Source organism: Leopardus geoffroyi, chromosome E2 (genome assembly GCF_018350155.1).
Source record: "Leopardus geoffroyi isolate Oge1 chromosome E2, O.geoffroyi_Oge1_pat1.0, whole genome shotgun sequence".
NCBI lineage: Eukaryota > Metazoa > Chordata > Mammalia > Carnivora > Felidae > Leopardus > Leopardus geoffroyi.
This window is the reverse complement of record NC_059335.1, coordinates 8,592,277-8,619,065: the sequence shown is the minus strand read 5'-3', so window position 1 is coordinate 8,619,065 and position 26,789 is coordinate 8,592,277. Positions and strand designations below refer to the sequence as shown.

Sequence of the window (26,789 nt, the reverse complement as noted above, 5' to 3'; positions counted from 1 at the left end):
CTTGGCTAAAGGCCAATCCCTAGACAAAGCAAGTCTAGTAATCTAGATCTGAATTTGCCATGACAAGGATAGGGCAGGAACTCTAGGCTGGACATTTGGCTCTCAAAAGAATGGAAGACTTTTGGGAAAAAGACATTTATAGAAAAAAAAATCGCTGACACCCAGGACTTAGTCCTGGTGGACTGATTTATTGACCAACAACATTACTCCTCCAGCTTCCTTCCAGGAGCTGGACAGATCAGTCAAGAAGCAGATTTGGTAGACATGACAAATAGTGAATATCATGGGCGTGTGTATATACTGAGGAAGGGGATGGGGAAAACACAGTGACAGTGGTAACCAGGAAGGATGGGGCAAAGTCAGGCCCCATGTGTCCACCAAATTATGCCTCTACTTTTGGGAATAATAGCAGTTCTGTGTCTGGGGACATCAACAGTTGCAAGTTGGTATGAGCTGCCTCTTATGCTATTTCCAGGAATGTGTGATGTCAAGTCAAATGAATGACGTTAGGCAATCATACAACAGGTTTATCAGCAACTTGATTATCACCTCGCAGGATTTCCTACTTTTGGTCCTCTTTAACAGGCGTTGGCTGGATTAAGGGTAAGGATTTGGAAGATATCATAGGCTTACCCTGGCTTGTGGGATTGAAGGGAATCCTGTGGGTGAGGCAGTATCCAAAATATGTGTGGATGGGGAGGATAACAGTGAGAAAAAGGGCAATCGTTGCAAGAAGCCCCAATGATGGGTATTGGTGAAGCACCTCTTTTGACTGTGGAAATATGGGAAAGGGGTTCAGAACATCAAAGTTCCCAGAAAAGTGAGGACTGTAGAAGGGAAGGGTGGGATAGGAACCAGGGCAGATGACCAATGAGTCTTCAGGGAGTCAGAGAATGAGACGATAGCATCTTTAGGCCATGAGTGGATTGAAAGATCTGGCCCCCACTCTCTAGCAAGGTCTAGTGTCTAGGGAAAGAAGCTCACACTGAGTCCCAGGCCACATAGGTGATAGTCTTCAGAGACAGATGAACCAGAGTAATCACAAACAGGGCTAGCAGCACAACGGGACAGAGAAAGCACCACAGCCAATGGATGGGAGAGATGAGGGGTCCCCACATGATCACCAAGTCTTCAAGGAACCTGGGAGGAAGGGCCACAAGACTGTGGGAGGCCTAGTCAGGCCTCACCCAGCCTTGGGGGTGGAGGGCAGCCCAACCTTAGCATCTTTCAAATATTCTATTTCATCTCCCAAACTCTGCCTCAGCTCAAGACTCATCCTCTCTTATCTTCTCCCTAGTCAGTCTTGCATCGCGACCCAAGAAAAATTTTCAAACATTTCTCTACTGCTCAAAATTGTTCATGGGTACCCAATGCCCTTGGGATAAAGGCCAAGTCCCTTTCATTCATTCCATGAATATGAAAATGTTTATGATGTGTGAGGGACTCTTCTACATGCTGGATATCCATACTAACCAGCTCAGACTGGAAAAGGCAGCAACACTTGACCCTCGGGGGGAACTTTTCTTAGTTTCTTCAAGCCCATGTATCCAACTCCTTTATTGCATGTTCTCAATTGCAATAAATATCCAAGTGGGGTCTTTTGGCCACGAAGGCCCTTCTCTTTGTCTTTTCTTTGGAATAATGCAATAGCACCCAACTGTTCTCCTTGCTTCACTCCTGACTCCTCATAGTCTATTCTCCACACAGCAGTCATAGGTATTTTTTTAAATAAATCTGACGATGTCACTCCCCTGCTCAAAACCTTCCAATGCCTCCTCTCGTGCTGCAGAAAAAAACTAAGTACTGCTATAGCTTAGAAGGTCTTCCTTGATCTCCTGTTATCTCTCTGGAACATTCTACTCCAACCTCTCCGATCTCCTTGTTCCTCAAAAATTCCAGGCATGATGCTTCCTCTTGCCTTGGTACTCAGTGTTTCCTCTACTTGGAACACTTCCTCAAAATCATGGCTCCTTCCTTCACTTCCTTCAGGAGTCTGCTCAAATGTCACCTTATCAGAGAGGCCTTCCCTGCAATCCAACCTAAATTAGCACCCACACATACTCCCATTCTTGATCATTTTACTTTACCTTTTGATTTTCTCCTGTCAATTGTCACCACCTGACATTTTTATTCGTTCATCTGGTTACTGCCTGTCACCACCACTAGAATATAAATTCCTTGAGGACAGGGATGCTTGTTTTATTCAATAACCTTGGTGATTAAAACAGTGCTTGGCACATATTAAGCACTCAAGAAATATGTTAAATGAATGAATAAACATGTTTCTCCGAAGGCCCTGAGGTTAAGAGTCCCTGCATCACTCTAGCTGGGTGACAACAGAAGCAACCAGAAAGGGGTCAACCTTCCCTATAGACCCAAGCTATCACCTCCTGGCCCCACAGGCCCAGCCCACAGCCATGTTTTCAAATATGATGATGATGATGATGATGATGATGATGGGGAGGACTGTTCAGTATTCATTCAGCAGGCTGATGAAGTTGATGCCTGAAGGTCGAGTGAAGAAGAAGCCACACAGGAACATGAGCCCAAAGACAACCACTGGAGGGAACACTGGATGGGATCAAGGTCAGAAGTCTAGTTGGGTGACAAGGGCTAAGAATAGGTTATAGACCTGGGCTGGGTAAGAGTCTCAGATAAATCAGGGCCATTGGTAGGAGTAGGGCATTGGTCAGAGTACCGGTAGGCTGTTTTGTGTATTTCCTGAAAGAAGAAAAGGTGTCCTGGAGTGGGGTTAGGACGCCCTGCATGATCCCTACCATGGTGCTCAGCCCCAATGTCAGCAAAAACAGGAAGAGGATAGACCAGCAGACTGACCCAGGAATGAATGACATGGTTTCAACGAAGGCCATGAATGCAAGGCTTGGGCCCTCCTTAACCTGTTGAGGGAAGAGAGGGTAGGAGTTAAAGTGTCCTTGGACTGGGGCGCCTGGGTGGCTCAGTCGGTTAAGCGGCCGACTTCAGCTCAGGTCACGATCTCGCGGTCTGTGAGTTCAAGCCCCGCATCGGGCTCTGGGCTGATGGCTCACAGCCTGGACCCTGCTTCTGATTCTGTGTCTCCCTCTCTCTCTGACCCTCCCCCATTCATGCTCTGTCTCTCTCTGTCTCAAAAATAAATAAAAAAACGTTAAAAAAAATAATAATAAAAAAATAAAAAAAATAAAGTGTCCTTGGACTTAACAAAAAAATACAGACAAGGATACTATCTACCTTCCCTGGAAAACTCCCTAAAAGCTGTGGGTCGCTGAGAAAATCAGATCTCCAAGCTGACCCTCTGACATGGAAAACCAGTCTACCTGGCATTACCCGTGGAGGGCATTCTGCAAGTTCTAGTTCTCTACATCATCTGGGCTGCAGGTTATCCTGGTGCTTCTGGGATGTTTTTCTGCTGCTAGCAAAAGCTGAAATTTGTTTCACAAAAGGCTTTGAGTAACTCCACGCCCTGCTCACCTACTTTTACTGACCTTCAAAAACTGCTTCTCTAAGTTGCAGTCACTCAAGTGGCTGAGGACAATGCTCTTGATGTGCTGGAGAAGGCTGTCCAGCCAGGAGTCAAGGCAGAGTAGGGCTATCAACCAGATTGGAAGGGGGCTGGGCCTCAAGAGGGAATTTCCCTATGGTTATCAGCTTCTCAAGCATTTCAGCATTCCTGGGGGTAAGGAGTTGAATCACACAGGACCATTTGGCCCCTCAGGAGATCGCCTCCTTTTCCCTTATCTTCTAGATAAGGAAGGGCACCACTAACCTAGCATTATTGATCCAGGCACGGTAGAGCCTGGGACGAAACCTAGAAGGTACTCACCTCCAGTATCATGAATTTATGTGAGCCTGGAGAACTTATGACCATGGAGGAAGCCCAGGAGGAGTGTTTTGCATTATCTTCACAGGAACTCTGGGATATCTGCTGCAGTGACAGGTGTCTTATTCACCACCTACCTCTTCCCTTGCTCTCTTCTTAACTAGTGGGTAAAAGGCAATCTTCTAGGCTTTGCATTACCGAATGTCAGGAAGCACCATTTACTTAGATTACCATGTACATAATGCTGCCCTGGAAGTGAGCTAGTGAGAGAAACTGCTTCTTGGACTTTTTCATCTGAATCCTGTTGACCTGTTTAGCCTTATCTTCCTCCCATGATCCTCTGAACATTTTATGCTCTAATCACGCTTAACTACTTACAATTTCAGGGCTGGCCATGCTCTTTCATGCCCAAGACCACCCTCACCCCACTACCATTCTTCACTTGACCAATTCCTACAGATCGTTAAAAATCCAATTCATTGCTCTACACGAACTGCAGTAGAAGGCTTGACACAACTTACTGCTAAGAGCAAAATGCAAGGTGCAGGGAACTAAGTATAGTTTGATCACATTTTAGAAAACAAAATACTGTATGTCCTTTTGGTAATAGGCAAGCTAAATATTTGGATCAACCTTCTCACTGTAAATAAGTTAAAAGTCTGAAAAATATTTTTAATCTTCTTAATTAAAATATTGAAAAAATGAGAATTATGCAAAAATTGAAATGCACACAAAAACAGTGGGGAAAGGGGACTTCCAAAGCAACTTGTTCCCAAAGGTAAAAGCCAAATACAGCACTGTACCCCTAGTTTCCAATTTTATGACTTTTAAGAAATAAAAGGAGAATGAGGGTCAGATATAAAGCACCAGAGCCTGCACAAAGTCAGAATCAGACCAGAAGGTCTTCCCCTAATCTCACAATTCAAAGGGCTACTACACCTTCAGTATAAAAATGAACCAGAAGCTTGCACTCAACCCTTCCACAAGACAGGGAATGCCAAAGAAGGCTGCTTCAGAAATGATCAGAACAAAGGGAAATGTTTTAAAGTTGCTGACATGGGGTGCCTAAGTGGCTCAGTTGGTTAAGCACTCGACTCTTGATTTTGGCTCAGGTCATGGTCTCACAGTTCATGGGTTCGAGCCCCATGTTAGCCTCTGCACTGACAGCATGGAGACTGCTTCAGATTTTCTCTCTCTCCCTCTCTCTCTGCCCCTCCCCTAATCACTTACTCTCTCTCTCTCTCTCTCTCTCTCTCTCTCTCTCAAAATAAATAAACATTAAAAAATAAAACTCCGAAAAATAAAAAATAAATAAAATAAATAAAACTCTGGGGGGCGCCGGGGTGACTCAGTCATGTAAGCGTCCCACTTCGGCTCAGGTCATGATCTCATAGTCTGTGAGTTCAAGCCCCTGTGTCGGGCTCTGTGCTGACATCTCAGAGCCTGGAGCCTACTTCAGAGTCTGTGAAGATTCTCTCCAGCTCATTCATTCTATCTCAAAAATAAATAAACATTAAAATTTTTTTAAAAATAAAGTTCCTGACATGTCATAACCAAGTCAATCCTAGGTTGGATGTGCAGCCCAAATATTTGATCCTGGTTGTCTCAAGAACTCAAGCCAAGAACTGAGTTTCAAGTGGTCTCTTTCTAATGTCCCTATGCATCAGGTAGAAACAAAAGTCCTATTTATAGGAATATACCTTCATCCTAGGCCTTAAGAATTCCTACAAATAATGGTCAAATAAATAGGACAAAGAGACGATTAAGTACACAAAAAGAAGACACCATGAGCAATAACCATCAGAAACAACATAGTAAAAATTGACCTAAAGTTACTTCCAAATATTAGAATTATTGAAGATTATATTTGCTGTGCTTAAATAATAAAAGACAAGCTTGGAAATATTTCAAAGGAAAAAGAGCATCTTTTCATGTGTCTGTTAGCCATCTGGATGTCTTCTTTGGAAAAGTGTCTATTCATGTCTTCTGCCCATTTAACTAGGTTGTTTGTTTTTTGGGTGTTGAGTTTGATAAGTTCTTTATAGATTTTGAATACTAACTCTTTATCAGATGGGCTAGATGGGTGATAGGTATTAAGAAGGGCACTTGTTGGGGCACCAGGGTGGCTCAAGTCAGTGAAGTGTCTGACTCTCGATTTCAGCTCAGGTCATGATCTCACAGTTTACGGGTTCGAGCCCCACGTCGAGCTTTGTGCTGACAGCTCGGACCCTGGAGCCTGCTTCGGATTCTGTGTCTCCCTCTCTCTCTGTCCCTCCCCAGCTCACTCTCTCTCTCTCTCTCAAAAATAAACATTAAAAAATTTTTTTAAATCAAACTGAAAACTAAACATTAAAAAATCTTGAAAGAGGCAGAGAAAAATGATACACTACATATTCAGCAACAGCAATCTCAAAGACTACAAATTCCTCATCAGAAATGGAGCCCAACAGCAAACAGTACATTTTTTTAAAGTTTATTCATTTATTTTGAGAGAGAGAGTGAATGTGTGAGTAGGAGAGGGGCAAAGAGAGAGGGAGAAAGAATCCCAAGCAGGATCCGCACTGCCAGTGGCAGAGCCCAGTGTGGGGCTCAAACTCACAAACTGTGAGATCATGACCTGAGTTGAAGTCAGATGCTTAACTGACTGAGCCCCCCAGGTGTCCCTGAAGTATTAATTCTAAACAGACTGTAGAAAGTTAAGTGCACACTTTTGTTGGGTTGTCCTCTTAGTGTGTTTTAGGAGTTCTTTACATATCCTGAATATAAATGTATAGAACATATAAATTTCTCCAATACTGGGACATGCATTTTCATTATCTTCACGGGTATCTTTCAAAGAGAAAATGGTTTGAATTTTTATGGTGTCCAGTTATTGACTGTAACAAGGCCTTACATACTAAGGATTGAAGAGAACTCTAAAGAATAGAGGAGCCACTGATCTACAGGATGGCAGGCACTACCACCAGGCCTTAGATCATCTAAGAAAAAAATTAACATGGAAAAGTGATTCCCAGGATATACTGTTAAATGAAAAAAGGATAAAAACTAACTTCTGCATAAGAAAGAAGGGTAAAAAGGGGGGCCTGGGTGGCTCAGTCGGTTAAGCACCCGACTTTGGCTCAGGTCATGATCTCGCAGTTGTGAGTTCGAGTCCTGCATCAGGCTCTGTGCTGACAGCTCGGAGACTGGAGCCTGCTTCCGAGTCTGTGTCTCCCTCTCTCTGCCCCCCCCATTCGTTCTCGTTCTCTCTCTCTCTCTCTCTCCCTCTCTCAAGAATAAACATTTAAAACAATTTCCTTTAAAAAAATTTTTTTTAACGTTTATTTATTTTTGAGAGAGAGAGACAGAGCATGAACGGGGGAGGGGCAGAGAGAGGGAGACACAGAATCTGAAACAGGCTCCAGGCTCTGAGCTATCAGCACAAAGCCCGACGCAGGGCTCGAACTCACGGACCGTGAGATCATGACCTGAGCCCAAGTCGGACGCTTAACCGACCAAGCCACCCAGACGCCCCAAAACAATTTCCTTTTAAATAAAAAGAAGGGTAAATAAAAATATATACATCTTTCTCTTCGTTTTTACAAACACACAGGAAGGATAAATAAAAACATAATGAGATCAGTTTACCTATAAGGGATGGATGAGAAATGGGTTGAAGTGCTGGTGAAATTTCTGAGTGTCCCTTTGTATAATTTTCTCTTTTGAAACCATATTAATGTTTCACATTAAAATAAAAGTTTGAGGGACATTAAAATTCCATGTAAACAGAAACAAATGAACAGAACTGTATTTCAAGTAAGTGACAATCATACTGAATGAAGGAAAAAGAACCCAAGTAATTAAAAAAAATTTTTTTTTTTAATGTTTATTTATTTTTGAGACAGAGAGAGACAGAGCATGAACAGGGGAGGGTCAGAGAGAGGGAGACACAGAATCTGAAACAGGCTCCAGGCTCTGAGCGGTCAGCACAGAGCCCAATGTGGGGCTTGAACTCAGGGACCGCGAGATCATGACCTGAGCTGAAGTCGGCCGCTCAACCGACTGAGCCACCCAGGCGCCCCTAACCCAAGTAATTTTGAACACAGCATTTTAACTATAAAATTCAGGATAAAGACAAAAAGTTGTCAACAAATACTGAACTCTGGGATTAGTATGTTTGTTTCCGCAATGGAATGAGCTAGCAATTCTGTAACTATTTGCTGTGCATTCTAGCATGGAGATTAAGCAAGTGTGTGTGTCTGTGTGTGTGTGTGTGTGTGTGTGTGTGTGTGTGTGTGTGTATGACAGTGAGACCAGCAACAAGAGATAGAAAGACCATTACAATCCTAATAATACTGTGGAAGGAAAGACCATTACAATCCTAAATACTGTGGAAGGTAACCTGGCATTATCCACTGAAGCTATACGTGGGGTAGAAACATGACCATAGTATTTTGCAGTTCCTCCCATCAAGAGGTAAAGTCTGTTTCTCCACCCCTCAAATCTGGGGTGGCTTTGTGACTTCCTTTGACTAAAGAAATGTAGCAGCAACAACAATGAGAGTATTCCCATGCTTAGGCTTCAAGACACTTTGCTGATTCCACCTAGGTTCTCTGTGAGCTGTCATATGAGGAAGCCCAAGCTAGCCACACAGAGAGGCCTCCCAGAAAGAGCAGGCCTTGCGGACCCACCAGCTGACCGGAGCGCTCAAGCGAGCCCTGTCAACACTGCACACAGCAAAAGCAAAGCGGTGCAGTCCCAGCTGGGCCCAGCTGAATGCAGACATGCAAGTTAACCCATGCAAGCCCAATAGAAGAACTTGCCAGCCAACCCAAAGAATCTTAAGAAAAAATAAATCATTCTTGGTTTCAGCCATTTACTTTCGGAGTGATTTGTCACACGGTAACATAGAACTCGGCATCAACAATCTCACTCGTAGATATATACCCTACACACATAAGCACATGTATAGTACATCAGGAACACGTGTAAGAATGTTTAGAACAGCATTGTTTTAATAGCCCAAAACTGGAAAGACTCTAAATGGTCAATAGTATAATGGATAAATAAATTGTGGAATGTTCATATACTGGAACATTATACAGCATTAAAAGCACAGACTATATGGACGAATCTTACGAACACACGTTGAAATGAAAGAAGTAAAACACAAAAGAATACAAAGAGAATGTATATGTAAATGAACAAATTAAACTATATAAATGGACACGTTAAACTATATTGCTTCATATAAGTGTACAAACAAAACTACATTACTTAGATATGCATACGTAGATAATAAAATATAAAAAAAAAAAAACAAAGAACTAATTACCATAAAAGCCAGGACAGTGGGTGTGAGGAAAGAGTTTATAATTAGAGATACACAGAGATCTTCTATGGGTCATTCTAGTTCTTAACATGGGTGCTGTTTATTTTATAGTTATTTATTCTGCATATGTTGTTTTATGTGTGTTTCTATATGTATGTAATACCTCATAATAAAATGTTTTTTAAATATTAAAAAATACCATTACACTCCCACCAGACTGGCAAAAATTTTAAAGTGTGACCAAGTCTAATCAAACGTGCAGAAAGTGGAATATGCAGAATTCTCACACATCATAAGCCATTTTGGTAATGAGAAAACACAGTAAGACTAAAGGTGTGGGCACCCTACCCAGCAATTCCATTCCTAAGTATACACCCCAGAGGACTCTTGCACATAAGCACATGAATATTCCCGGGTTAATTCTAGAAGAAAAGAGTGCTTATTTACATGGATTAGGATAGGGACAAATTCAGCTTAGGTTTGCCTCCTCTAGGAGTCCTTCTCTGACTAGCCCAGTCAGAATTAAAGGCTCTGTCTTCTATACTCCCCATCACCCCTGTTATTAGTTATCATGAGTCTGTGACTGTCTGATGATGCAATTCCCCCACCTCCTCCCTCCGAAAACTGAAAACTCAGTGAAAGCAAGAACTGTGGTCTGATTCACCTGTCCACAACTCTGTGGTACACAAAGAGTTCTTTCTAAATGTCTGATGAGTGTTTTTGAAACTAATGCCTAAAGAATGAAAAACAAGGGGTGAGCAGACAATAAAAAAATCTCGTTCTGAGAGTCCTTTTGGGGTTTAAGTGCGACAGATTGACAGAAATCCCTAAACTTAGGAGTTGAAAGTTAAGAGTGAAAACATTCAGCAAGTGGAAAGTTCTCCATATAGGTGTGCTCTTAGATGGTATCTGAGACCAGAGTAATCTTAAATGTTTGCCACTTTTAGCCTATCTCTGTGGTGGTACTCTGAAGTGGATGGCTGGCAATCTCTGAGTTTGAAGATTTCTTTTTTTTTTTTTTTATTTAAAAAAAAGTTTTTTTTTCAACGTTTATTTATTTTTGGGACAGAGAGAGACAGAGCATGAACGGGGGAGGGGCAGAGAGAGAGGGAGACACAGAATCGGAAACAGGCTCCAGGCTCTGAGCCGTCAGCCCAGAGCCTGACGCGGGGCTCGAACTCACGGACCGCGAGATCGTGACCTGGCTGAAGTCGGACGCTTAACCGACTGCGCCACCCAGGCACCCCTGAGTTTGAAGATTTCTAGGGCCAGAAAGAGGCTCTGGGCAAAATATTATATGACAGAGATTCTACTGTCTCTGTGTTTTGCTCCACGGGACAGTAGAGACTTGCAAGTGCACCTGATGTTGCCAGCTGTGGACAGGAGTCTCTGTAGCACGTTGAAAGTCAGGGTCTTTAGGTTTTGTAGTTCCCTGGCGCTGGCACCCTCAACTAAGGGGCTGGCCTTACTTCTCACTATAGCGGTGCGTGATGACTGTGGCCCAAAAGCCCAGGACACAGAAGTAAAAAGATGTGACCAGCAGCATGCTAAGCAGGTTGACCAGAGTCACAACGAAGGCATCAATGAGACAGTTGCTGGATGGGTACATGTGCGAGGATAAGGAGACAAGGCCAAAGCCTAGACACAAGGCAAACAAGACCCGGTTCCCTACTTCATGCCATACATCCATGTTGTACATAGTTGATATCTAAAAGGGGGAAGACAAGTACAAGGTGAAATGTCAAAGAAGGAGAGGAGAACCTTAGCAAGTATGGGGGGAAGGACACGGGGTAATAAGGGGGAAAGGATGCCCTAAAAATAGACAATAGGAGTCTGCCAAGGCCCGGTAGCAGAGTGAGGAAGATGTACTTTACCTCGGAAAGCATCAAATATTGAAGGCCAAATACTGCCCCTTAGAGCAGTAGACACAGATGAGGAAACTGAGGACGATGCAATAAGAGACTGGTACCAAGACATACATTACCTGAATTGAGAATGGGACATATCAGCAAGCATGTACCAGTGAGGGGTCAACCAACAATCAACAGGGATCAAAAGTTCTGAGTCAGAAGTGAGGAGGAGACAGTTTTCAGCAAGGGTCAAGGGCTGGTGGGAGCAAAAGGCCAGAAGGAGCAAGACATTAGGAGATCAGTGATAACAATATTAGATGAGGTCTAAGGCATCCGAGAATGTCAATGGTGGCTTACGTTTCCAGAGAACTTGAGCCCATTAATAATGAAAGCGCTAACAAGATACCAGGACACCAATAAGAACAATTTCAGACTGAAGACTGGTGACCCACCATCCTCAATTCTGTCTGAGGCCTTCAAGGTCAGCAGGTACCAGAAGTACATGGAAGGTGTTGTCCTTCAGGATCTGGGGGGGACCTGTCTTTGGACATGCCTGCTAGACAGGGTGATCCCTTCCTTTTCTTTAGCCTTTCTCCCACTTCCTCCATCTCTTTCTCCCTCCCATTTCTTCTTCTAAGATTTTCCTCTTCTTTATCCCTCCTCACTCCTTTCTCTTCTTCCAAATTCCCTTCCAGCTGTTTTCCCCATCTCCTCCTCTCTCACTTCTTCCTCACCAAATTCACTGGAGTTCATCAATAAGGGACAGTTCTCCCATGGAACTGGAAACTGGAAGGACTGGGCCAAGTAGGACAGGATCCAGGCATTGACCACATTCAAGTATAAGTTGGTGATGAAGCACACCTGAGGGCCACAAGGGAGGTGGCTGGGGAGGAAGAATGAGAACAGGAAAAAAGAGGGGATTAGAGAGAGAGGACTGGGAACTGAAGAGACTTGACCTGTGGAAGTGAAGTCATGGGACCCATCCCAGGACAAGGGTCAGGGTAGGAGTGGGGTGTAAAGGGCAGGTCGGGGCAGCCCAGGACTCCTCACCATGAAGCTGGTATACCCCACACCACCAATCCAGGGGCTGATGACCTTCCATACACCAATGCTGCCCTGACGCATTCTCTGACCAGCTGCCATCTCCAGGAATAGAAGAGGAACCCCGATCAAGAACAGCACGTGGGTACAGAAGATGAGAAAACTGCCTGTGCAAGGGAGTCAGGAGGGCTCTGAGAACCACCTGGCTTTTCCGTGCCTAAACTTCTTTGGGGGTCCGGGAAAACACATTCCCCCGCCCCGTGACCTCCCTCAGGGCCACAGGCATCAGGGCTCAACTGTTTCCACATCCCTCATAGTCCCAGGTACCCCTTCACCCCTAGTTTCTGTAAGACCCAGATGCCTAGTTTCCACCCCCACCCTGGACCACCATCCTTATATTCTGATACCCTGTACCCCTACCCTCTTATGATCCTAAGTGTTCAGGCACCTGACTCCTATCCTGCTCAGAGTACCAAATTTCCAGCCTCTACAGATCTCAGAAACCCTGGAGTTTGAAGCCTCTTGTGGATCCATGATTCCTGGTCCCCAAACTTACAACCTCCATTGTGAGGTCATAGGAAGAAAACATGCCAGAGATCACTCATCCTCATGGAGTAGCCTACCTGAGTCAGGATGTACTCAACCTTATTGGACCAGCATGGACGGTTAAAAAAGGCCTCTCTCTTTTCCTTCTCTGCAACCTGCCCCTTCCCACATAAGGGTTTCTGGGTCAGGGTAGCTGCCACTCTTTTTTTTTTTTTTTTTTTACGTTTATTCATCTTTGAGAGACAGAGCATGAGGGGGGAAGGGGTAGAGAGAGAGAGACAAAGAATCCGAAGCAGGCTCCAGGCTCTGAGCTGTCAGCACAGAGCCTGACGCGGGGCTTGAACTCATGAACTGCAAGATCTTGACCTGAACCGAAGTCAGACGCTCAACCGACTGAGCCACCCAGGTGCCCCGGTAGCTGCCACTTCCAATGCAGAGATGTGCCTGGACTGGCTAGCTCTGTACTTGGCCTCACAAGCCTGCATCTCCCAGGCCTAAGCCTTTGCCACCTGGGCCTCCAAAGCCTGGGACTCTGAAAGCCAGACCATTGCAGGCCAGGGAGCCATGCCCTTATCTTCCCAAGATTGTCTTTCTTGGGCACTCTCAGAAAGTTCTGTCTCAGTAGAGATGGCTTTTGCCAGTAAAGATGTGGAATCCTGGGCCTCTATCTTCATTCTAGGCAGACTCCCTGGAGCAGCTCCAGCTTTTTCAATGGGGTGTTCACCTTCCTGAACAGACCTTAAGGACACCAAAACCTACATTTAGATTTGAGAGTCAAAACATATAAAAATCTCTATATAAGTTTTACCTCTTAGAAATATTTCAGTACAAGGGAGAAGGGTAGAGATAGCCAAGCTAACAGTTGGGAATCGCACTCAAAGGGCTTCTAAAAACATTGAGGTATACTCCCTATGGAGGGAAATACCATTTATAGTGGGCTTTTGAATCAATGAAACAAACTTCAGGGTGCCTGGCTGGCTCAGTCAGAAGAGCGTGTGACTCTTGATCTCAGGGTTACAAGTTCAAGCCCCATGCTGGGTGTAGAGATGACATAAATTAAAAAACTGAAGAAATAAAGAAATGAATTTAATACATCTTGCTTATAACCTTAGGAAGGTTCCTTTAACTCTCTGGGCTTTCTCATCTGTAGAACACTCAGGTCTCTGCTCAAATATCACCTCACCAGAGAGGTCTTCCCTATCCACCTATTTAAAATAGCAGCTACCCATCCCCACTACTCTCTCCATCCTACCCCCTTTTATTTTTCTTCATAGCATTTTTCACCTCCTGATGTGATTAGCTATTGATTGTTCATCTCGTTTTTGTCTATCTCCGCCCCCCCCCACTCCCCACTGACTGCTCTTTCCCCAGCAAGAGGACAGTGGTCTACCTCACATCTGGGGACACTCTCCTCTCTGCACTTCTGCCACTCTGACCTGTTGCTGACTCCTCAAATGCTCTACAAGAGAATGGGCAAGGAGTGTGCTGAAAAATAAAAGGAAAAAAAGGAGGGGAAGAGAGAGGGAACTGGATTTTTCTTTCAGAAGGGGAAGGAGCATGCCATCCAAAAGCAGAGGCAACAGGTAGGTCTCAGGGCAGCACTAGCGCATCTGGGTCACAAGAATAATCAGTTGTGAGACATACTGTTTGGAAAGAGTTCTTACTAGCTCAGGAAATGCTTATAATTCAATGACAGGTTAAAAACCAAAACTGAGACGCAAATCTGTGTCTATAGTTCTATCTCTACTGACTTTAAAAGCGCAATGAAAGCGGGGCGCCTGGGTGGCTCAGTCGGTTGAGCGTCCGACTTCGGCTCAGGTCACGATCTCACGGTCCGTGAGTTCGAGCCCCGCGTCGGGCTCTGGGCTGATGGCCCAGAGCCTGGAGCCTGCTTCCGATTCTGTGTCTCCCTCTCTGCTCCTCCCCCGTTCATGCTCTGTCTCTCTCTGTCTCAAAAATAAATAAACGTTAAAAAAAAAAAAAATTTTTTTTTAAGCGCAATGAAAGCAAAGGCTGAAAGAAAATACGCCAATGTGTAGAAGACAATAAGATATTTTTATACCTTTCTCTCTGATTTTATTTTATTAAAATGTCTAAAAAAAGTATTGCTTCAATAATCGAGAAAAGTATGTATTGACATGTAAAAATTAAAAATAAAAAGATGAGGGGTGCCTGGGTGGCTCAGTTGGTTAAGCGGCTGACTTCAGCTCAGGTGATGATCTCACCATTCGTGGGGTCAAGCCCTGTGTCAGGATCTGAGCTCAGAGCCTGGAGCCTGCTTCAGATTCTATGTCTCCGTCTCTCTCTCTGACCCCCCCCCCCCTCGTTTGCGCGCTCTCTTTCTCAAAAATAAATAAACTTAAAAATAAAAAGATGATACTGGACACAGAAGTCAGATTGAAGGAGTTCTTTCACCCATGTATGGGGCAACTAAAGCATCAAAATAAATAATAGTAACAGATGAGAACCCAGAGAATAAAGTAAGAATCCATGAATCCATAACGATATAAATGAGCAAAAGGAAAATTTCTCCTTACAGCAAAATGAAAACTAATAAAAGTATAAGGAATGATGGAATTAGAAAGTCATCATTTGGAAACCATTGAAATTTATAACTAATTCAAGCAAGAATCATCAATGGTTACTAACACAAGAAAGTTTGGTGGGGACAAATAATTGCCCAGTATTAACATATCTCCTCCAAAAAACAAAAACAAAAAACAGAAAGATATTACCTTTATAGTGTTAGACACCACCTGAACCAAGTAATGAAAGCCAACTGATATCATCTGTCTCCTGATATGATGCACTGAAAAGAACACAACATCATTTCAGTGCTATTCCTGCCAAAAATGTACAACCAGAATCCAATCATGAGGAAACATTAGACAACACAAATTGAGGAACATTCTATAAAACAACTGGATTATTTTCATTAAAAATTGATCAAAGTCATGAAGATAAGGAAAGATGAAAGAATTGCAAGATTGAAACTACAATTGTAAGTCTGAAGTTATGTGAAAATAAGTTAATACTGGGGGTGCCTGGGTGGCTCAGTTGGTTAAGCGTCTGACTTTGGCTCAGGTCATGATCTCACGTCAGGCTCTGTGCTGACAACTCAGAGCCTGCAGCCTGCTTCGGAATCTGTGTCTCCCTCTCTCTCTGTTCTGCTCATGCTCTGTCTCTCTCTGTCTCTCAAAGATAACGAAATATTTTTTAAAAAAAATTTTTAAAGGTTAATACCAGAACTCGAAAAGCAGCTGGGTTGGACTTCCAGTTTCCAGTTCACATGTTAGGAACTTGGAAGTCACCACTCCATCCTAACAAGTAAAAAGCTGAACAGATTGCAAATCAATAACTGGATCCCTAAGGGAGGTAGGGGCACAGAGTAAACCACTGACCCCAAGACTGACAGATAGTCAAATACAAAGATTACTTGATTACTGGAGCAGAAATTTAGGAGGAGAAACTGCCAAGGAACTGAAAGAGCGGACCTACGCTGGCCGACTCCATCTTGTTCTGTGTCCTCCACCTTGAGTGACTAAGTCCCCGACATGCCCACTTTCCGGGAAAATCGCAGAAACCTCAGACCACGCCTCCTCCCCTTGAGTAACCTCCCACTCACCCGTTCAAACTTCCCGATCAAAACACACACGACCGGCAACCTGCATAACAGGACTCCTACCCTTCCCCAGCCAATCGGCTGAGGCCACTGCCATTACCTCACCAACTACCCCTAGACCCCTATAACATCTTTGTGCTTTTGAAACTTGCTCTCTCTCCCCGGCATCTCACCGCTGCGTCGGTACAGGTAGGGGATTGAGCTCGAGCTAGCTCGAATAAAGGCTCTGCTTTTGCATCAGACTTGGCTCCCTGGTGGTCTTTGGGGATCATGAATTCTGGGCATAACAGGAACCAGTGCCAGAGAGGGAAAAACTCAATTGTAATTGACAAATTGCTGAGGCTCAGTGTGGACAATCCGAGAGTTTAAAACTCCAGGAGGACCCAGTCACTGGGGTGAGGCACATTTTGGTGAGTTTGACCTCTGGGAGCCTGATCAAGTTCTCATGGAATATAGGCTGAAAATCCCCTCAGGCTTCCAGAAGGGGAAGGAAAAGGAGCCATACTGAAATACTTCAGGGCACTCTATTCTTAACAAGGCCTGCCCTCAGGAGAAACTAGTTAACCACAGCCTAATCTGTGGGGTAATATCAAAGTCAGTCTGAGCTAGGGGAAAGAAAATATCAACTCCAGTCACTCCAGCCATCCTGTCCCACCTAAGAGAGGAGGAAAAAAACCCCAAGAAACACTTGTGAAATTCAGTCTAGGGCCAAAGGCTCACTAAAAGGCTGAGACCCAGCACAGAATACTTGCCCTTCCCCACACCTTATCACCACATTACTTACAGGCCTACTTTACAGCAGTTCCTTTACCCAGTACGTCATTTGCAGCTAACAACAACAACAAAAATTTACAAGGCATACCAAAAGGCAAAAAAAAACCAAAACATAATTTGAAGAGACAGAGTGAGCATCAGAACCACACAGGGCAGGCATGCTCGGATTGTCAGACTGAGAATTTGAAACAACCGGGATTAATTTGCTAAGGGCTGTAATGGATAAAGTAGACGGCATGCGAGATGGGCAATGTAAACAGAGAGACTGAAATCCTAAGGAGGAACCAAAAAGAACTGACAGATTAAAAAATAAAACAAAACTGTAACAAAAATGAAGAATACCTTTGATGGGCTTTTTAGTGGACTGGACGTGGCTGAGGAAAGAAACACGGAGCCTGAAGATCTCTCAATAGAAACCTCCGGAACTGAAAAGCAAAGAAAACAAAGACTGAACATCAGCAGGCAGAAAATCAGTAAGGATATGTCAAATCTGACAACACCATCAATCAACTGGATATAACTGACATCTGCAGACCACTTCATCCAATGACAGCAGAATGCACATTTTTCTCAAGCCCACATCCTGGGCCATAAAACAGCATAACAAACTCAAAAAACAAAAAGTCATACAATGTTTTCTCTCAGTTCACAATTGAATTAAACTAAAAATCTAATAGAAAGATAACTGGAGAATCCCAAAATATGTGGAGATTAAACAAATCATTTCTAATAGTACATGGATCAAGAAAAACTCTCAAGAGAAATTTATAAATATTTTTAACTAAATGAAAATGAAACAAAACTTACCAAAATTCGTGGGATGAAATGAAAGCAGGACTTGGAAGGAAATTTATGGCACTGAGTGCATACTGGGTGGCTCAGTAGGTTGAGGGTCTGACTCTTGATTTTGGCTTAGGTCACAATCCCAGGGTTGTGGGATCAAGACCCATGTCAGGCTCCACGATGAGTATGGAGCCTCCTTGAGATTCTCTCCCTCCACCTCTCTCCCCAGCTCATGCCCACACTCTTGCTCTCTCTCTAAGATAAATAAATAAAAAATAAAAATAACAAAAAAACTAAAATTTAAAAAAAGAAGAAAAAAATACCCTGAAAACTATAGAAGACTTATGAAAGAAACTGAAGATGACACAAAGAAATGGAAAAGCATTCCATGCTCATGGATTGGAAGAACAAACATTCTTATAATGTCTATACTACCCAAAGCAATCTACACATTTAATGCAATCCCTATCAAAATACCACCAGCATTCTTCACAGGGCTAAAACAATCCTAAAATGTGTATGAACCACAAAAGACCCCAAATAGCCAAAGAAATCCTGAATTTAAAAAAAAAACTGGAGTCATCATGATTTTGGATTTCAAGCTATATTACAAAGCTGTAGTCATCAAGATAGTACTGGCACAAAAACAGACACACAGATCAATAGAACAGAAAACCCAGAAATGGACCCACAACTATATGGTCAACTCATCTTCGACAAAGAAGGAAAGAATACCCAATAGAAAAAAGACTCTCTTCAACAACTGGTGCTGGGAAAACTGGATGGTGACATGAAGAATGAAACTGGACCACTTTCTTACACCATACACAAAAATAAATTCAAAACAGATAAAAGACCTAAATGTGAGAAAATCAAAATCCTAGAAGAGAACACAGGCAGCAACCTCTTCAAAACTCAGCTGGAGCACTTCTTACCAGACACATTGTCAAAAGAAAGGGAAACAAAACCAAACATGAACTATTGGGACTTCAAGACAAAAAGTTTCTGCACAGCAAAGGAAACAATCAACAAAACTAAACGGCAGCCTACACCATGGGAGAAGATATTTGTAGATGACATACCTGATAAAGGGTTAGTATCCAAAATCTGTTAAGAACTTATCAAACTCAACACCAAAAAAACAACCCAGTTAAGAAATGGGAGGAAGACATGAATAGGCACTTTTCCAAAGAATACATCCAGATGGCTAACAGACACATGAAAAGATGCTCAACATCACCCAACATTAGGGAAGTACAAATCAAAGCCACAACGAGATACCAACTCACACCTGTAAGAATGGCTAAAATTAACAACACAAGCCAGGTATTGGCAAGAATGCAGAGAAAGGGGACCTCTCTTGCACTGCTGGTGGGAATCCAAACTGGTGCAGTCACTCTGAAGAACAGCATGGAGGTTCCTCAAAAAACAGAACTACCCTATGATCCAATAATTGCACGATTAGGTATTTACCCAAAGGATATAAAAATACAGATTGGAAGGGGTACATGCACCCTAACGTTTAAAGCAGCATTATCAACAATAGCCAAACTATAGAGAGAGCCCAAATGTCCATAGACTGATTAATGGATAAAAATATGGTATATATATATACAATAGAATGTTACTCAGCCATCAAAGAGAATGAAATCTTGCCATTTGCAATGATGTGGACAGAGCTAGAAAAGAATTATGCTAGACAAAATAAGTCAATCAGAGAAAGACAAATATCATATGATTTCATTCATATGCGGAATTTAAGAAACAAAACAGATGAACATATGGGAAGGGAAGGTGGAGGAAAGAAGAGAGGGGAAAAGACCACAAGGGCTTTTAACAAGAGAACAAACTGAGGATTGACAGAGGGAGGGAGGTAGGAGATAGGCTAGATTGGTGATGGGTATTAAGGAGGGAACTTGTGATGAGCCCTGGGTGTTGTATGTAAGTGATGAATCACTGTATTCTACTTCTGAAATCACTATCGCACTGTATATTAACTAAAACTTAAATTTTAAACAATGGAGAAAATCCTGCTACATACACAACAGACAGGATCAAACTGTAGTCACTAAGGGGTTAATTGACATCGACCCTTCCTGATGAAGTCGTTTAATGTTTTAGGAAATAAGTTATAATTTTCCAGGCAGCTTGTTGGAGAGAAACAGAATCCCTCTCCAAAGCCCTTCTGCTCCAATGAACCAACAGCTTCCAGAAGCTGTATCCCAGAGGGTGCAAAAATCTGTGAGCCAATGTGTGAGCCACTTTAGAGAAAACGTGAATGAGTTAATAGGTCTCTCCCTGAGACAAATTGTGCCACCACAGCATTAGCAGGAAGCATTAATTTGAACCACAAGTGTTCCGAGATGAAGAAAAAATTAGGTAGAGAAACTAGCCTGTGGCACAATACCTTTAGTTAAAAGGAAAAAAATTGGGAAACACAACAGAGATAAAAAGTTAAGTCTAGGGGCGCCAAGTGTCCGACTTTGGCTCAGGTCATGATTTCACGGTTCATGAGTTCAAGCCCCACGTAGGGTTCTGTGCTGACAGCTTAGAGCCTGGAGCCTGCTTCAGATTCTGTGTCTCCCTCTCTCTGCCCCTCCCCCGTTCAAGTCTGTCTCTCTCTCTCAAAAATAAAAACAAACATTAAAAAAAAAGTTAGTAGTATGAATTATAATCCCTAGAAAAACTGCTAAATAAATGTTGTGAACAGTTATAGCTACTAAGACAATAAATAAATAAAAATGGATACTAAAAATGATTCAAGCTATCCAAAAAAAAAAAAAAAAAAAATCAACAAACAGAAAATTGGAGACCAAAATGCAACCATGTCAATAATTACAGGAAACGTTTTTAGTTTAAGCATTCCAATTAAAAGGCACAAATTTAAAAAATAACTAAATAAAAGGCAAAGATTGTCAGGATGAATAAAAGAGACCCAATTATAAGCTTCTGAAGAGATGAAACCTAAGTTCAAAAACACAGATAGATTGAAAGTAGCTTAATAGAAAAAGACCCATCCTGCAAATGAAGCATAAGAAAGCTGTAGTGACCTTATTAATGTAACATAAAATGGGCTTTGAGGTAAAGAGTATTATCAGATTTAAAGGATACTTACTGAGGCGCCTGGGTGGCTCAGTCAGTTAAACGTCCGACTTCAGCTCAGGTCACGATCTCGCAGTCCGTGGGTTCGAGCCCCGCGTCGGGCTCTGGGCTGATGGCTTGGAGCCTGGTGCCTGCTTCCAATTCTGTGTCTCCCTCTCTCTCTGCCCCTCCCCCGTTCATGCTCTGTCTCTCTCTGTCTCAAAAATAAATAAAACGTTTAAAAAAAAATTAAAAAAAAAGGATACTTACTAATGATAAAAAATGATGTCAATTCATCATGAAGACAACTAATGTATGCAAACATAACAAATCTCAAAATACATGAGGCAAAAATTTACAAAGGCTAAAGGCTACATGATTTCCACAATCATGGTAGAAGTTAACACTCTTTCTCAGTAAGTGATGGGGAAAGAGAAGACCAAAATATCAGTAAAGATATAGAAGATCCAATAACACTACAAGCATCCTTGACCTAATTGACATTTATAAAACCCCCAAATAGGCACTTGGGTGGCTAAGTCCATTAAGCAACAGACTCTTGATCTCAGCTCAGGTCTTGATCTCAAGGTTGTGAGCTCAAGCCTCAAGTTAGGCTCCACTCTGGGTTTAAAACCCACTTAAAACAAAACAAAACAAAACAAAACAAAACAAAATACACATACTTCATCAATGCCATAGGCTGGGCTATAAAACAAGTACCCATAAATTTACAAGGACTGAAATCACACAGAGTCTGTTCTCTGACTACAACATAAATAAGTTTGAAATCAATAAGATGTGTAAGAAAGCTGCAAATACTTGGAAATTAAAGAATATATTATTAAGCAATATTAGGTCAGAGAATAAGTCACAAAGAAATTATAAAGTATTTTAAATTGAAGGATAATAAAAATACAAAATATCAAAATTTGTGGGATGCAGCAAAAGCAATGCTTAGAGAGAATTTTATAGCTTTACATTCTGTTATTAGAAAGAAAGGTTTCAAATCAATGTCTTACAAAAAGCTTTCAAGACAAGAACAAAATAAATCCAAAAAAGAACAAAGAAAAATATAAATACAAGTAGAAAACAGATAATAGCAAAAAGTAAAGAAGCCAAAGCTGGTTCTTTGAAATGATCACAACACTGGTAAACCCCTAGACAGATTAAGACAAAAGGAGACATGCACATCACCAATATCAGGAATGATAGTGAGGTTATCACTATATATGCTATAGACATTAAAAGAATAAGAAAATATGATGTCAAACTTATGCCAATAAACTTAACAACTTAGATGAATGAGAAAATTTCTTAAAAATACAGCTTAACAAAACTGCAATCAAATGAAATGGGAAATCTGTACAATTTCATTAAATAAGTTGAATTTCTTATCAAAACCCTTCCCACAGAGAAAATTCCAGGCCCAAACAGTTAATAATTAGTGAATTATATCAAATATTGAAAGAAAAAAATAACACCAACCTTATACAATTACTTCCAGGAAAGAAGAGGAAACACTTCCCAACCCAATTTATAAGTCTATGACCCAAATACCAAAACTTGAAAAAGATATTAGTAAAAGAGACAATTTCAGACCAGTATCTTCATAAACATAGATGCAAAAATCCTCTACAAATGTTACAAAGCAAATCCTGCAATATATAAAAAGGATAATAAATAATGATCACATGGAGTTTATTCCAGAAATGCAAGGTTGATTTAACATGCAAAAGTCAAACAATGTAACTCAAAAACAGACCCGTAAGTATATGTATTGGTCTTTTGTTTCTTGACAGAGAATCCAAACACATTCAATTGGAGGGGGAAAAGTCCTTTCTAGAATAACTAGATATCCATATGGGGGAAAAAAAATGAAACCCAAACCCTACTCTGCACCATACACACACATTATTTTGACATAAATCACAGACCTAAATGTAAAATCTAAAACTATAAAGCATTCAAAAGAAAATATAAGAGGGGCACCTGGGTGGCTAAGTCTGTTGAATGTCTGACTTCGACTCAGATCATGATCTCACGGTTCACGAATTCAAGCCCCACATTGGGCTCTCTAATGTCAGCGCAGAACTTGCTTCGGATCCTCTGTCCCTCTCTTTCTCTGCACCTCCCCGACTCATGCCCTCTCTCTCAAAAATAAATAAATATTTAAAAGAAAATATAATAGAATATGTTCATGACTTAGGAGTAGGTAAAGTTTCATAGACAGGACACAAAATACAATTATCGTAAAAAGTATTCATTTAGACTTCACCAAATTAAAAACTTCCACTCATTGGGGCGCCTGGGTGGCTTAGTTGGTTGGGCGTCCGACTTCAGCTCAGGTCATGATCTCACAGTTTGTAAGTTCAAGCCCTGCATCGGGCTCTGTGCTGACAGCTCAGAGCCTGGAGCCTGCTTCGGATTCTGTGTCTCCCTCTCTCTGCCCCTCCCCTGCTCATGCTGTGCCTCTCTCCTTCAAAAATAAACATTAAAAAAAAATTTTTTTAATTTAAAAACTTCTGCTCATCAAAAGACTTGATTAATTTTCTAAATTAATAAGCAAGCCAGAGGCTAAGGGAAAATGATCTTCATATATATATATGACAAAGGACTTGTATTTAGGGAATAGAAAGAACTCCTACAACTTAATAAAAATAGATACAACTCAATTAAAAAATGGATAAAGGATGTGAAAAGATATTTCACAAAGAAAGATATATGAATGGCCAATACACATCTGAAAAATGTGTTCAACATCATGTCATCAGAAAAATCCAAGTTAAAACCACAGTAATATACCAGCCCCCTTCCCAAATTAAGTATAAGTAGTACAAGACTAATGGTGCCCCTAAGCACTTTGCAGAATAAATCGGAACCCTCCCTGGAGTAAGACATCTTCATTCTCAGGCCTTAAGTTATTCCTACAAATAATTTGTCAGGGTGCCTGGCTGGCTCGGTCAGTAGAGCATGCAACTCTTGATCTTGGGTTTGTGACTTCCAGCCACACATTGGGTGTAGAGATTACTTAAAAATAGAACCTTAAAAAAAATAATAATTTGTCAAGAACAAGAAGCATACATAGCACATAAGGAAAAAAAGGCACTACTAGTGAGAACGGACAGAAACAACAGATGACAAATGCAAATGATTCCAAATATTAGAATCATTAGCCAAAGGTAATAAAATAACTGGTTTCCTTAGAAAGAAAGAAAGAAAGAAAGAAAGAAAGAAAGAAAGAAAGAAAAAAGAAAGAAAGAAAGAAAGAAAGAAAGAAAGAAAGAAAGAAAAGAGAAGAAAGAAAGAAAGAAAGAAAGAAAGAAAGAAAGAAAGAAAGAAAGAAAGAAAGAAAGAAAAGAGAAAGAAATAAAGAAAGAGAAAACGAAAGGAAAGGCAAAGCAAAGCAAAATGAAGGAAAGGGATGCCTGGGTGATTCAGCGGATTAAACATGGGACTCTTGATTTCAGCTCAGGTCACCATCTCATGGTTGGTGAGACTGAGCCCCAGGTCAGGCTCTGCTGACAACTCGGAGCCTGCTTGGGATTCTCTCTCCCTCTCCCTCTGCCCCTCCCATGTTTGTGTGTGCGCTCTAAGTAAATTTTTTTAAAAACGTTAAAAATGAAGGAAAAGTTTGAAAAAATCTGCAGGGAACAGACCTCTAAAAGTGATTTATTTAACAGGCTTTAAGAAACAGAACGATATGAACATATATGCTTTTAGCGGGTAGGAAGTAAACAGAAAGAGAAATCTTAATTCAATTTGTACAAAAGTTAAGCAAGCTGAGGAAGCTGGAGACATGTAGGTAAAAGTGGCAGCTCTCTTAAGAAGCACAAATATTCCAGGACACCTGGGTGGCTGTCCATTAAGCATCCAACTTCCACTCAGGTCATGATCTTAGAGTTTGTGGGTTTGAGCCCCTGCTTCTGGCTCTGGGCTGGGCAGCTCAGAGCCTGGAGCCTGCTTTGGATTCTGTCTCCCTCTCTTTCGAACCCTCCCATGCTCAAGCTCTCTCTCTGTCAAAAATAAAAACAAATATTAAAAAAAAAAAAAAAAAAAGCACAAATGTTCCAAAAAGGGGGTGGGGGCGGGGCTGTCTAGCTCAGTCCGTAGTGCATGAGACTCTTAAACTCAGAGTCCTGAGTTCCAGCCCCACCTTGGGCATGGAGCCCACTTAAAAAAAAAAAAAAAAAAGCACAAATGTTCATTACAACTAGATATCTCGCCAGCAGCTTAAATGTAACATACCTCAAAATAACCAGGAGGACTTCCGATTCTCATAATCCCATGCTGTTGACATTGATTCGGACTCTCCGCTCCCCTGGGGGAGAGGAAAGGAAAACTGTATTCATGAAAAATACAGCCACCTCTCTGAAACACATTCCAAAAGGGTCTTCCTTAAAACAAGTTTTCTGGCAAATGGGGAAATTTGACCCTTCGGCGAGAGAGCTGGCCATCTGAGCCACCTGTGAAGCCCCCTGGCCCCGCGGCAGACCCCCTCCTCCCGGCTGAGCGGCCCTGGGGGTGAGGGGCCACGCGTGACCACCTACATCACCATTCGCGACAACCGCTCCTCCAGGCCCATGGCCTCTGGGGGGGGCACTCAGGGTCCCCCAGAAACGCCTCTTCCCCGCGGAGGCCCTCCTTCCTGGAACTACAACCTCAGGAGAGGAAAGGAGGGAGCGGGTGGCAGGTTCCTCAAGGAGCAGGGGTTGTGTCCCTAACAGGCCGATGGATGGTGGGACTGGCCCGGGTTTCCGCGGTCCAGGCGCTTGAACCGCTGGGTCTCCCCAAACGGCGGGGACCCAGGGCCGAGTCCCGTGAGCACGGGGCCCCAAGTCAGATTCAGACCGCGAAGGGGCTGAAGACAGTGTGCGGGGTCCTGGGGGAGAAAAAAGGAGGGACCCCTCAGGCCTATCTGATCCCTCAGCTCCGCAGAGCCCCGGGCGTCCAGGGGAATCCCGTGACCCCGGGCCTCAGGAGTGACGCCCAGCTTCGCACATCCCGGATCTCTGAGTTTTCAGGCCTCCCTGGGGCTGTCACTCTCACCCCAGCCCGGAGACCCCCGGGCTCTCCGGTCTGTTCAGTCTGGAAAAAAATGAATGTGAAGACGCCTCTGCCGAGAAGCCTACCGAACATCTCGGGCCCCTCCAGGCCTCGTCAGGCCAGCTCGCGACGCACGGCTCGCTCCGCCTCAGGTGCAGCCTTTCCCGCCGTTCCTCTGCGCATGCGCCCCGCCCCCCCCGACCCGCCCCCCGACCCTGCGGAGGATTCCTCCCCGAAACTCTTAACTCGCCCTCCTGCACTGCGCGCGCACGCGCGCGCCCCCGCGCGCCCTCCAGCCGCTTCCCCACTCAGTTTCCTGCGCGAGCGTCCTGGTCGGGCCCCGCGTCCGTCTCTTCCCGCTTTGGACCAGGCACCCAACGCCCTCCCCACTGCGCGTGGTGCTGAAGCCAAGCTTTTAGCCGTATCCCGAGTCTGGAGCATGAACTTTGCTTCCACACCCCTGAGTGAGGTGGAGATGTGGGTGAGGTGGGAAGCTTGTTCTTCCCAGTCATTTCTCTTGCTTTCAAACTTACGGTGTTTAGTTAAGCTTCCCCTACTACTATCCAAAGCTTAAATATGTGTCCAACAGGACAGACACGGACCTTGCCTTCAGAGAGCTCAGAAACCTACTGGGACTGCAGATGTGAAATATTAATGAAGGGTAACTTCTCTAAAATTGAGTCTGGGGGCCAGCAAGGGGAGCTCTCACACCCTACCACTCCAGTCAATTGTAGACCCGACAGGAAGAAACCTACCTTGGCAGTGACTAGTGTACTATCTCACCAGGAGGAAGAAAGTTTTTTTTCCTACCCAGCAACACCCCAGCCAATGAGAGACTTTCACAACTCACTCAGCCAATGCGAAGTCCCTACACTTCAGATTCCCAGTTTATTCCAATAGACTTTTATTTACAAAAGCCCT

At 42.9% G+C, this 26,789-nt stretch overlaps 2 protein-coding genes and 1 long non-coding RNA gene across 4 annotated transcripts in view; all 3 read right to left on the bottom strand.

Annotated features, from left to right (window-relative positions):
* LOC123578055 (orphan sodium- and chloride-dependent neurotransmitter transporter NTT5-like) overlaps positions 1 to 20,909 on the bottom strand; it is a 58,421-nt gene extending 37,512 nt beyond the window's left edge. The window contains exons 1-2 of one of the 2 annotated variants that reach the window (XM_045440567.1): positions 20,860 to 20,909; positions 17,304 to 17,386 (exon numbers count right to left, since the gene is read on the bottom strand). The gene's annotated coding sequence lies outside the window, so the exon portion shown is untranslated. Of the gene's footprint in view, positions 1 to 17,303; positions 17,387 to 17,768; positions 17,931 to 20,859 lie in introns of those variants that run through there. The other variant, XM_045440565.1, reaches the window with a different exon arrangement.
* Positions 481 to 12,780, bottom strand: SLC6A16 (solute carrier family 6 member 16; the record flags this gene model as incomplete). The annotated part of the gene is given in 13 exon segments (XM_045441363.1): positions 481 to 884; positions 985 to 1,140; positions 2,388 to 2,559; positions 2,699 to 2,897; positions 3,483 to 3,579; positions 3,581 to 3,667; positions 10,598 to 10,836; positions 11,003 to 11,058; positions 11,061 to 11,112; positions 11,336 to 11,515; positions 11,702 to 11,839; positions 12,029 to 12,186; positions 12,576 to 12,780. Coding segments are annotated over 13 exon segments (2,109 nt in total), but the record flags the coding sequence as incomplete, so codon positions are not given.
* Positions 20,910 to 20,995: 86 nt separating the features above from the next.
* LOC123578054 lies at positions 20,996 to 26,041 on the bottom strand. The gene is made up of 3 exons (XR_006702218.1): positions 25,955 to 26,041; positions 25,071 to 25,143; positions 20,996 to 21,039 (listed from the first exon to the last, which is right to left on the bottom strand). It is a non-coding gene; the product is annotated as an uncharacterized LOC123578054 (long non-coding RNA).
* Between the last annotated feature and the right edge of the window lie 748 nt (positions 26,042 to 26,789).